The sequence below is a fragment of the Malurus melanocephalus genome, unplaced genomic scaffold (assembly GCF_030028575.1).
Source record: "Malurus melanocephalus ecotype Western Australia unplaced genomic scaffold, MMel_1.1 scaffold_368, whole genome shotgun sequence".
NCBI lineage: Eukaryota > Metazoa > Chordata > Aves > Passeriformes > Maluridae > Malurus > Malurus melanocephalus.
In genome coordinates, this window is record NW_026623600.1 from 39,907 (window position 1) to 52,935 (window position 13,029).

Here is a 13,029-nt window from a genome sequence, read left to right on the forward strand (position 1 = left end):
ATACAGCTAGAAAGCAGAAGTGAGAGCACTGCTCAATTCATGTCAGAAGTAGATGCGGTAACACCGYTAGGCTGCAAACCGTGGCAGGCAATGAGGCTTACTAAAAAATAATTTAGCATAAGAAAATGGCATGTTTTGTATGTACTGGTACTGGTCAGAGCTAGCTTGTGGTTTTGCAATATTATGAAGAAACATAGATATGGTTGTTATAGTGATTGCTGCTTATATAAGAATTTATTTTTAGTTACTGCTGAAAAGGTATATATACTCTGCTCYGTATCAATAAAATCAGCTTATTGCATCCAAGCAATCTTCCCTGTCTCTTCATTTGCYGACTGYCACCTGCATGTCTCCCAACAATTGCCCCCACCCTGTGAGTGTCTAAAATTGCAGGCAAGGTGTGATGCAAACCTGGACCTGGAGGGAATTCATGAAAACAGTAGTTCAGCTGTGCTGACCAAGTGGCCGAGCAGAGTGGTTGGTGATTTCCTTTGTGTTTCTTGATRCAGAAGTCTTCTTTGGTAAGGTCAAACATTTTACATATTCCTTCTTATTAATAACATCATATCAAATGTTAGACAATTTTATAAAACTATTTTTGATACTTGATGGRYTATTTTGWTACTTGATGGACTTGTAAGCTGAGCTACAAAACAGCATGGTGAGTTCAATTAAAGATTCTTTATTGCTTATTGATATTACAATGTATTGCACTCCTTGTAAAAAACTTTAGGATAGGTAAATTTTCAATAGTTAGGCTGCCTTGCCTTTTACAATTTGTGATCTAACACATCCCTGTATTCTTATAACCCAAACAAATATATATGTCTGAGATTACCACCCTTATTCCTCCCACCAACCAGAATTCAAGGGAATCCCCAGGAGCCATACTGTGGGAAAGAGAAAAAGTCAGTGGCCACCAGGGGAAAATTACATTCAGTAGAAGTTCTATTGCAGAATAGTTTGGATTGCCGTAGGGGTGGAGTCGTTCCAACCTCTCCAGCATATCACTTCAGTCAGGGTCCTGGGTTCTGACCAAATTCCTTTCCAACTTTACCAAACRCTTCAGTGGTTCTCAAGCCCAAAATCTTTATTCTTCTCCTTTGTCTTAACCCCTAATTCCTTCTTTGTCTACAGGTGGAGAGAGCTTTCCAGCTGACACGTCCACTCCTTTGTCAGTCCTTTTTCTCCTCCTTACAGAGGCTACCAAATGTTTAATATCCCCTTCTTCTGCACAACTATGCTTTACAGATGGCTTACTGTTACTGCACGCTCTTCCCTTGGTATTCTATATACCTTTCCTTGGTATTTTATGCTTTGCTATGAGGAGGTGAGAAGAGTTGAGAGGTGAGAGACAATGTTTTCAGGGAAAAACATTACAGGGTAAATGTTTCCTCTGAAATGAAAAAGTTGATAATTTTTTTCCACCAATATGAAATAGATGTTTGGGCAAAAGTGAAGAGACAAATAATTTATTAACAAAACAAGGTGCCTGCTGGTCACAGATAAAAAGTAACTGTTAGATATTTAAAAGTCCAGAAAGAACACTGCCCCCTCCCACCCACAGCTGCTTGGCTAAGTGGTGCGGAGAAAGATGGCGAGGCTCCTGTCCCCGGGAAAAAGAAACAAAAGAAAAAGTCCCACTCGGGCAACAGTGGAAAAACCTGGAGGCAGTCCTCTCCTCACGGTGGATGAAACAAAGGGCTCGGTGTGCTTTCTTCCAGCCAGCTTGGCTTCTCTGGAGTCCGGGACGATGGAACGGCACCCACCGCTTTTTCCCTGCTGATGCCCGGCTGGTTGGCGCTTGCCTCCTGGTTCTTGGACTGCAGCCCTGCCAATCCACTCCAGAAAATCACAGGAGTCCCAGAAGGGGTGGCAGCCCAGGGAGAGCTGTTTGCCCAAGCTAACAAACCAGAGCTAGCTAAGCGGCAACAATGTAACTCTGCTGTACCCAGAGAGCTGAACTCCAAAAAAGCAAATGGCTGCGCAGCAGCTCCAACTTTCAACTGCCCACACTGCCTTCCCAGCCGCTCCTGCCCCTTCTACTGGGTCGCATTTGAAGGCAAAGACACCTTTTGGGCATACAAGCAGAGGGCATATAGGAATAGAGTGTTATCATAAAATCAACCCAAGACAAAGAGGTACACAAGTTTGTTTCCATAATCCTATGAAATGCTATGTGAGCTCCCAAAACTAAATTGAGGGAGGAATCTTTTTCACCCACTGTGGCAACCAGCGGGGAAAAAAAAAATTGACATTACATGCAACGAAGTTAAATAAAATATATATAAATATCTTAAAACTTATCAAGATAAAAGCATATAAATAACTGCTGCAGCAAAGAATGGTGTCATCTTATTACCACTTCACCTTCTTACAGAATACCTCTAGAAGGAGAAAACTCAGTCCTATTTGAACCTGATTCAAAAGGAGAAACCATCAACCTCGTAGTCTTCTGTGCCCTCTGCTGTAGAAAATTTCATTGATCTACTAATCAAATTAACAATAACAGTCTGTGAAAAGAAACTCAAAAAGACATAAAAATTGTGATAATCACTAATAAAACTTATTTGGTAAACTTGTTCAAATTCTCTAGTACCTTAACCATTCTGATCAGGATTCTTAGCTCCATGCAGACAGACTGAAGCTGGAGTAGCCAGCCATCCTTTTGCGACCATTACAGTTCTAGACAGAATGTTTTTTGTCAAATCTACACATTCTGTTATATCCTAATACGAATGACACTTCACATGATCTCCTAACATCAGGTATGAATTTCTCTTCCAATGGTCAGGTAGTATTTGTTCAATGAGTGTGATGGTAGAGTGGCCCTTAGAGAAACGGACACTGCTCTCTTTCCTTTCTTTTTTTCTTATCCCTCTGGCACTTGAAGCCATACTTGCTACTACAGTTGTTAGGTACAAGGTCCTGCTGGAATTGTTGACTAATCCAGGAACAAACGTTCTTACTGCAGATCTGGAAATATTGCTTGCACTGTCCAATACGGTTCCTCTGTGTCCAGAACTGTCTTTATTAATGTAGTTTAGGAGTATCTGGCCATAGATCTTAGAGCTATCTGAGTAGTCAAAAGTCCTTTCCACTTCTGCTTAAGCAGCTCTTTTTTTCCCTATCCAGATATATATCTGGGCTCATGGCAGGTGAGGATATCCTTGCACATTCAGGATTATTGGTGAGACTAAAAAATCAAACTTAGACAACGATAAAAGTATTTTTCCCCAAGAGGTTATGGACTCTCCAGCAGCAGCTGCAGCAGTTCCATCTCCAGCCCCTAGTGGCAGGCACGGCTCAATACCCACTGCTGCCAGATGGGGGCAGTGTAGGAGCAGGTTGCAAAGCTTCATTGCAAATACAGGACAACGGAATTTCCATGTATTTCCAGTGAGTTTGGTCAGATATTTGAAATCACCATCCCTCCCCCAACTCACTTTTTTGGGCAGCACCAAGAGGTTTTTTTCTTGGTCTTGATCCTTAAATTTTGCAATAMGTAACAATAACATAGTGAMAGRRCMCCAGCTGTTTCTCGTGCATTGTTTGGAAGCCCACTGTGTCCCAGACTTCCTGGTAATTTTGGCACATTTTGGAATGGGGATGGAGATGGGTTCTCCTGCTCCAACAAGTCCCAACTTCTCACAATTTCTCAGAAATTGTTCCCTGGGCTAGAGACTCTTCTCCATGTGCTTCCTCCTTGGAAAGCTTTATTTCATTCCCTCCCATTAGCAAAATTCTTAAAACATCCTCCATTTCTATTTTCTTTGGGACAATTGTTAATTTTCTCTTGTAAGTTAACCAATTAAGTTAAGTTGTTCACTCTGTTAAAGAGTGAAATATAATTACCAGCAGGACTCTGCTTCCTGAAAAAAAGAATTCTCTTAACAACTGGGCAGAGCTTGGGGTGCAGTGGAAAGTGGAGGTGGTTGCTTTGCTRAGTCCTTCTCCAGGGAGTGGAGGGAAGTGACATAATATTTAGGGAAGTCCACCTYCTCCTGGAGGCTGGGGAACCCCGGCTTGCTCTTCACCTCCACTTTCAGACAGGCAATTTCCRATTGTAATTCTTTTTCCAGTGTCCTGCTCAACTGGTTTTGCAGATTTTCTCTCAGTCTCTTTTCAGCATTCAACCTATCCTCCACCCTTCACTGAATTATGAGCTTGGCCTGCAGGCTTGCTTGMAAGGTMTSAGCTAGCTYATRCAAGARCRCWATCACTTCCTTGTCTYRTTGCTTAGCAAGCTATCTCTCCTYTTGGCCAGCTSTTAAGGACRTTCCTGTGWGGAAAAATCWTGCWATGAAAAGCCAGTGTCCACAAAGGAGACAGAGGAGTCCTGCAATGTTATTGAAATAAAGGGAGACAGTCCAGTGGGACATATTGCCATGGGGTTTCTCTCTCAAGGTTTCAGAGGACACAGCCACCTTTTAAACTGCCAGCCACATGTTGCCTTCTTCCTTTTCCCCCTGGCTGAGGTACTAGGAAGGTACAGCCTTCCCAAATTGCCTACCACGTATCATCCCTTAAACCTGTCATCTTCCCCCAAAGTTCAGAAACTCAGCTTGTGCAGACCAATTTGTCAGTCTCAAAGTCAAACTGTCTGGGTTCAGTAACAAACCTTCCACCTGAAGTTGGTAGAGATATTAAGACACATTTCAAAGGTGTTAACACCCAGCCCCTCACCCAGGGAATTGTTTGTTAAGACATTAGCACACATCTTTCCTATCACTCCCAACAAGCCAGACCCTTGTTCTTGGAGTGATTGAGGGAAAGGACTTTGATGTATGCTCCCACCACCCATGGGATTGGTAAAATATACATAGAATCCTAAGTTGTACTATTTCTTTGCTAGCTGAACTCATAGGTACCTTTAATCCGCGCTGCATTTTAAACTGCTGTACTTAGTCTACAAGAAGTGTCTTTTGTCTTGTTTCTGTGTCATATATAATTTGCAGAACAACCTCCTTGCTCTGTTATTTTCTTGTGTCTAATAAGCAATAATTCATTTTATATTAGACCTAATTGGCTATTATTAAAAGAACTAGCAAACGAGACTGGGTCTTGGGGTGCTGGTCGCCCTGAGAAGCTATCTGCTGATTGCCAAAAGCCTAGGCAAAAGGCAGAAATCTATCTAAGCTCCCATCTATATTCATAACACATGGAGGGGAAATCTTTAGAATAGGGGGACATTACCTCATTTGTTAAGTTTCTTACTGGGGAATTCTAGATAGATATGCTTATYTGTGGAGTCTATAAAAATTGCATACGTGTTATACGCGGGATGCATCTTCAGTGTTTTCCACTCTGACAAGCTGTGCACCTGAGATTCTATTAAAATACCAAGGTAAAACCCTTTTATTCCCTTAACCATATCTGCCTCATAATTCAAAACTGGCTAATTAAGGCAACAGAAATATGGGGCAGCGGAGACCACACCCATCCTTGGGAAGAAGGATCTGTTGAAAATGGCAGCAATGTCTTCATGCAAAATAAAGAGGGAAAATGGATCTTACCAGCAACTGACCTTCTGCCGCAACTGTTTCCATCCCTACAGGGCCTGCAGTCCACTGGGACTAGAAGCAAAACACAGCATGGTCAGAAGAGGCAGAGTGAGGGAAACCCCTGGACAAAGATGGTCCTGCACAAGCATAAGGTGCAGCCAAAGTGCTTGCATGATGACATCCAAGCATGCTGAAAACAGATCCTATCCCACTTTCTGTAAGTCCCTACAATGTGATTTCCTTTCCCTTGWGTTCAGTGAGCATGAGCTGGGGAACTCTGTGCAAAAGAGGGGAACTCACRAACACAGGTGCAGTGTGAATGTTGAGCACTATCAAAGCTCTTGAGTTTGTGGCCCTATGGAAACCTCACTGTTTCCATCCCTGCTCCCTTCTTGGAGCAGCAGCCTTGTAACCTGTCAGGTTAGAAAGGAAGTCCAGGACCAATATCTCCATGTCATTGTCACAGAACCCACTTTCTACTTAGGGCCTMCACTCCTTCCTTCCTTGACCAAGCCAACCAGGACCTCCTGTCCAGTTGGAATTACAGAAAAAGAAGTATAGATATAGGTTGCTGACCTCCACTTCAGTGGGAACTCCCACTGGTCTTCTTTTCTGCCCGAAGAGAAACAAATAAAATAAACCCATTTAGAATGTGTGGAAATGAACAAGCAAGTTCGAGAAGCCATATTCATCTTTGTGGGCAAACTCACTTGAAAAATTTTCTTCCATGGATTTAAAAAWCCAGGTCATATGGACACTCAGACAGGYATCTTGTAAAAATCTCTGGGCTATRCTTGTTGCAGAYAAGAAAACTCTTACAGAATGAGTGACAGGCCTTTGCTGACTCTTGCTCTCTCTGAAGAGCACTCTGAGAAAYGCAGCTAACATGCAGGCAAAACCAAGTTACCTAACCAAAAAACAAGTTCCATAAGCACCTGCATGTGGATGCATGATCAGAATCCTCTTCGGTCAGAAGAATGCATGGGCAGCTGCAGACCAGTGACATGCAGCCAATGAGTAGTTAACATGAATGTAAACTGATAAAGGTTTACAACATTAAAAGGCCTGGTTTTCTTGCAATAAATGATTTCTCTTTGCACCTGCCAAAGAGGAGTCTGTGCCACTTATTAACCCATTCATTATATGTACCTCCAGTTCTGGGTCAGTTTTGTGCCCCTCATGCCAGGACAGACCTTGAGGGGCTGGAGTGTGTCCAAAGAAGGGAATGGAGCTGGGGATGGAGCTAGAGCCCTATGAGTGGGTGAGGGGTTTAGGAAAGGGGCTCAGCCTGGAGCAAAGGAGGCTCCAGGGGGAACTTCTGGCTCTGCCTGACAGGAGGGGGCAGCTGAGGGAGGTCRGGCTCTGCTCCCAGGGAACAGAGGCAAGATGAGAAGAAACAGCCTTAAGTTGTGTCAAGGGAGGTTTAGATTGGATATTGGGAAAATTTGTTCACTGAAAGGGTTGTCAAGCCCTGGAACATGCTGCCCAGGGCAGTGGTGGACTTCTCATCCCTGGAGAGATTTAAAAGGTACGTTAGGGACATGGTTCAGTGGTAGATGTGGCCAGGGGTGCAGGGGTAATGAYTGAACATAATTTTTCTTTCCAACCCAAATGGAGACCTCACAACACCTTCACATTTTGGAGAGAACAGGCAGCAGGAGGAGCAGTTGGAGGAGTAATTGTTCTGATTTCTTTTCTTGCTTTTGTTTCCACTGGCTCTTTAACTTTAGGATATTGGAATACCMCCTTCATCTCTTGTTTTCSCTATGTCTGCTAAACTGTTKAGCATTATGTCCAGAATAGTGAATGGCAGTCATTGCCAACTCCTCCCATTAGTTATTGGTTAGGATTTGCAGGAATCTTTAAAAAAAAACTAATGTTTCAGTGCAGATTGCTTAAATTTGCGTCTATTGGGAAATAAGTACTTAGTATCAATGTCCTTATATTCTAGGAAAAGGTATTTTGTTCAGTGCCTTGATTTATGGCAATGCAAGACCTAGCTGCTGGAAAGTCACTTTCTGGTCTACTGTTTTTTCGTGACAGACTCTGTAATTCATACATAGTGGGATGCTATCCCTCCAAAATAAATTGCAATATTTGAATTCTGGAAATCAGGGTCTTAACATATACCAGTTTTGAGGTAAAAAAAAACAACGCCATCACCCCAAAACAGCAGAGGCTGAAATAGTGACAGTGGCAGATACAAAAATCATGTAGATTAGAGTTATACTTACAGCTCTTGTAGAAAGAGCAATGATGTAAAAAGGAGTCTGAATTGCTTGCTCATTATTCCCCCCCACTGTCAAAAAAAAAAAAAAAAACCCTATCTCAAATCTTTACATGGTTTTCAATTTGCAACTGCTGCTGTTGGCCATGTTGTCATTACTGTAGGGCCTGCCTGCACAGGTCAGTTTGCTCTGCAGCCTGTAATGGACAGTCTGACAGGGAATGCTCAGCCCCTGCTGCAGCAGCTTTTCTGCTGKCCTCTGTGTAAAATGAGAGCTGCCAGGAATGTTAGCACAGGGCAAGCAGAAATGTCAGAACACTGCTCTGTGGCAGTGCTGCTCATCCCCAAACTTCTGTTCAGATTTGACTGAACAATGAGCCTTGGAGAGGGTAAGAGCACATTTTCCATATTAAAAGATTGATTATCAATTCAGTGTTGTTCCATTAAGGTTCATGTTYTCAGTGTTATGTGAAGAACATGCTCAGTCCATAATTTTGATGTGACACCTGATTAGGAGATTTGACACTAAACTAACATCTCTAATAACTGTGGCCAAACGAATAGGCAGAGACAATTGCAGGAAGCAATAAATTATTTCCCAGAAAGAACTACTGAGGACCATAACTAGCAAGAATTAAAAGTTGCACGCTGAAAAGTAGTGTGGGMCACTCATTCTTTACTATGGCAAATGTGACCAAAAATTTCTGTGTCTAAGTGTGAGCATGTATGAAGATAAGCTGAATGTCACAGGCTSTCCGTGAAGGTGCTGTGATGACTTTGCTGTCCATTCTGTTCTATTCAGAAATTAATTTCTGCAGGTTTTAATGCAGCTGTGATTTACCTCCACTACATGTCAAAGAAACTGAACACACCTGTCCTAGGGGAAACTTCAATGATAAATTTGTTTCTAAGCAGCTTCCACAGAGTGGTACCCTTGGAAATCTTTAGAATAAGTTTAAACTGACCATGAGAGGAAAATAAACTGAATAACTGAAAACGAGAAGCAAATAAACCTCATAATCTGGGATTAGAGGATGGGAGCTTCAYATGTGCACCACACATGTGCCGTGATTCACACTCCTCTGTCTCCTCACAAGTGTCAGCGGAAGAGGTCTGGGYAGTGGATCCCATCTGAGGAGGTGACGCTTGGGATGCCCTTTCTATCCTGCCAAAGCAGCTGAGGAGCTCYTGTTACAGAGCAGGTGAGTGGGGTGGGCAGGCTGGCAGACAGCTGGGTAGGAAAAGGTAATTGAAGCAGCAAGTAACCATAAGAGCAGGAAGGAAGGGCAAGGAAAAGGAAATAGTGAAGTAGAATATTAACCCCTGCAGGAAACTATCATAACCTAAAATAAGCTGTACTTGTGAGATCAAAAGTTCATGTAGCACAACTTCCTGTCTTTGAAAGTGATGCCAAGGAAGGAGCAATAACATAGAAWGGCACTTGTAACTCTCCTAAGTCCAGTAATCTGTATTTTTGGAGTCCCTGAGCAGAACACAACGTCTGAGTGCTTAAAAGCTAATGGTGGAATTTTAACTGAGGAATTTGCCTAAGACACTTTTTTAACTCATAAAGTGCTCTCTGAATATAGGGCATGTTACTGTGATCCTCTRCTGAGCAAGGCTAACCCATAGAAAGCAAATATCCACATATGCAGTTAAATTCCCTTTGTTATTGTCTTTGACTGACTCATTATTACAAATATATATAGGTTTTGCACCTCAGTCCAATTTGCATATAAAGCCACATATTTGAGGAAGTAACAACAGTGATTAAACTGCACAGACCATCTCCTAGGTGCCATGATAGATGGTGCTATGGTTGATCTGCAGGACCGACATATTTATACTACACTGTAGTATTTTTCAGGGGAATTTTCTTTCCAAACACTAAGGTCCAAACACTTCAGAGACTCTGCCATGGTTTCCCATGTAACATGAGCAGATAGATTTCCTTGGTGGTCAACTAAACGCTTCTTTAATTGCTCTCTGCATCCATTATCCAATTATCCAATTGCTCTCAGATGCCAAGAGAAGAATAAAAGTCCCTGCTCCTCTGGAAGGGCAAATCAGTTGCATAAAACAGAACAGCTCCAGCAGAACATGATGATGATGTGTTACCAGATAACCCAAGGTCCCAAAGAGTGGTGGCCCATGTGAGAGATTAGTAGCTGGGGGTTCTAACAGTGCTTSTATCTGCTGTCCTGAGGAGATTCCCTACACACCCCACTAAAATCTACCTGGGACAGACCTTTTACCCATGTTACTTGTCAAAAAGTACTTGGAAATAACTGAGTTTATCCCAAAGGAGAAGTGAATGCCTAGTTCAAAAGAGGAGGGGACTTTTCTTTTTTTTTTTTTTTACATCTCCATCAGGACCATACCCTGGGAAAATGTATCATAAATCTGCTGCAGCTCAAAATGGAATGCCAACTTTACTTCATCACTGCTCTGCCAAGCAACACAGATATTGCCTACCACCCAAATCAGGTCCTCAAGTCCCTCAAAGTGCCTTTGGTCCCTGAGAAGTGCCCTGAGAAGCAAAGTCACCAGTATCTCACAGGCTTCAAGGTCTCAGAGCAGAGCTGCRTCTTGGCTGCACTCCTGTCTGCCTCACATATTCACTAAGCTGTGTTTCACCCCTTAGTGCCCTTGTTTATGTGTGTTACCCTCCCTCCTATCTTTGTTGAAACTGAATTCAAGAGAATTACKGCACACAGAAATGGGGAAAAGAAATGAAGGACCTCTCTCTATACCTTTTCCCTGGATGCATGGCAGATTAATTGGTAAATTCATGGTGAATTGAACTGTTGAGTTTAATTTTACTTCCTCAACCTCTTTGTCAAGGAGTCTTTTCATTTAACACAGAATACTTTCAAAATACATTATAACTGCAATGGTTAGCTCAGGAGATGCAGATGCCCTTCTAATTCAGGAACTGACAGATCTGACATGTGTGCAGGGGGGAAGCAGTTTGGTTGGAACACAGGCACTGTATCTATTTTAAACTTTCTCTCTGAGATGGTCCTTTATGGCCACTTTGGAGCTGCGTTTCCCCTGGGGTCAGCATTTGCCAGCTGCCAGGGAGCCCAACCCCAAAGATGGGGTGTCAGCACAAAAGCCTATCACCCTGTAGATATGGCAGCAGTTATCCCAGAGGAAGCAATCTTTTGTTCCACCCCCTTGGTATATTATTTAAATCCTGGTAATTTGCCATAATTTATAGCCTCCCCAAGTGGATATTACTGTTAGTTCAGCATRAAAGGAAATGTGATAATTCTGGGGKTTTTTTTCTGTATGTTCTAGCTATTTGTGATGCATCTTCTTTGAGTTGGCACACTGGTATAGTTCATATTGTACCATTAGAGAGATTTCTTTGCAAGTTCAAGAATTCTGGAAAAAAAAGTATCATAATAGACCCATAAAATAACAAGAGTTGTCTTTTTTAAAGGGTGTTTACAATGTTCCTTAAATTAAAGGCAAACTATTTATTTATCAGTTTTGAAAAATCAATGTTTTAATGTAATTTAAAATGTATTCCCCAAACATTAGCATTCAGGAAAATAAACAGAACTCTAAAATGAGAATTCTTTACTGAGAACTGATAAAGATGCTTCCAATAGATAAAAATCATACTTCCAATAGTAGAAATAAASATACAGGGAAGGCAGAGAGGGATTCTCCATCATGAACTGTAGTGACAGAACAAAGTGGAATGGCTTCAAACTTAAAGAGAGTAGGTTCAGATTAGGTATTAGAGAGAAATTCCTGGCTTTGAGGGTGGGGAGGGCGTGGCACAGGTTGCCGCAAAATATATTGTGGGTCCCCCATCCCTGGATGTGTCCAAGGCCAGGTTAAACAGGGATTGGAGCAACCTTGGGAGAGTGGAAGGTGTCCCTGCCCATGGCTGGGGATTGGAATGAGATGAACTTTAGGATGCCTTCCAACCTCAACCATTCTGGAATTCCATGATTCTATGACTCTATATTAACATGTCTGTCTAACACAATTTTCCTAGATTTTATAAAGAAAACTGGGACATAAACACCCTCCCAGACTTTATAGCAGGAACAGTAACTGACTATGAAATGGAAATACAAAAATAGACATGATGTTCCTCACAGTTCCAGTTGCAAGAAAGTTATTGATATACTTGCTATTTTTCTATAAAAGTGCATATGATAYCATCCATATCTAGACAGTCTTTGAGAAATGCTGGTCTAAAATAGATCRTTAGAAGCATGGGTTAAAGGAGATMCTGCAATATTATARATGCTCAGCTTTACYACACRGTCTTTCTCACTCCAAWATTTCCTTAATAYTGCCTCCAAGTCCTTTWAACATYAAATTAAACAGTTAYAATTCTRGYTRCAGAATCCTCTCTATATCTTAATGAAATTTGTTTCCATTTGACAATATTTTTTCATACTKCTACACCCAGACTTTATTTTACCTATTTCTTGACTTATAAAATTATTTTCTATCTGCACCTTAGAAATCATATTCTTCATAATTGCCATTCTGGTTCCTCTCCTTTCTACTTTACAGGACTATTATCCTGTTTTCAAAGAGGGCCACAAAATGTGCTCTATTCTATGTACTCTAGGCTATTACAAAGCTAACTCATTGTTAAGGGAAGTGWATATTCATATATTGAACCATAGAAAGAGTGACAATTCTGACAATAACTAGATTCAATAAATATAATTAATTGCATAATTAAATATTTTTCACAAGTCTTTGACATTGTTAAGTGTGWAAAAATTTCTTCCCACAATTGCTTTTGTCCCTCATTCAGGTGATAAACCACATGCTGATGAAGCTCAGCCTGATTCCATCCTCCCAAAGTACTTTAATTCTTTCCCTAAAATTTCCTGCAAAAATTTTCACACACTTTCTTCAATTTTCCAGATGTATTTTTAAGTGTGATCCCATTCCACTCTGCCAAACTGCTTGGATGCCCTGTGTCCCAAGAAACGCAACAGTAGTGGCTGCTTCTGTCAGCTCAGGGTCTTTTCTTCCAGCACTGATGTGAACACTGAGGACCCACTTCTCTTTGCTGTGTCCCAGTGGGGAACACATGAAACTGGCTGACCCACCCAGCTGGATTTTAACCCCTCTGCTGTGATTTGCTCCCAACATGTGGGCCAGGCAGTTTGAGCAGGTTTAAAGCAGCCAGGTTTCATGGAGAGCTCATTGCTGCTGTGCAGTGGAGCAGGGCCCAGAGCAGGGTCCCCTCGATGGCTCCAGGCTGCCATCCCCTGGCACTGGGTGCCGGCAGCAGAGGGTCCGCTCGGCTGC

At 42.0% G+C, this 13,029-nt stretch overlaps 1 protein-coding gene across 1 annotated transcript in view; it reads right to left on the minus strand.

The window, feature by feature from the left end:
• Window positions 1-866: 866 nt before the first annotated feature.
• Window positions 867-13,029, minus strand: part of LOC130580866 (myosin-7-like) — a 39,198-nt gene continuing 27,035 nt past the window's right edge. The window contains exon 23 of the mRNA XM_057378621.1: window positions 867-890. Within this exon, the coding sequence (XP_057234604.1) occupies window positions 867-890 (24 nt within the window). The remainder of the gene's footprint in view (window positions 891-13,029) is intronic.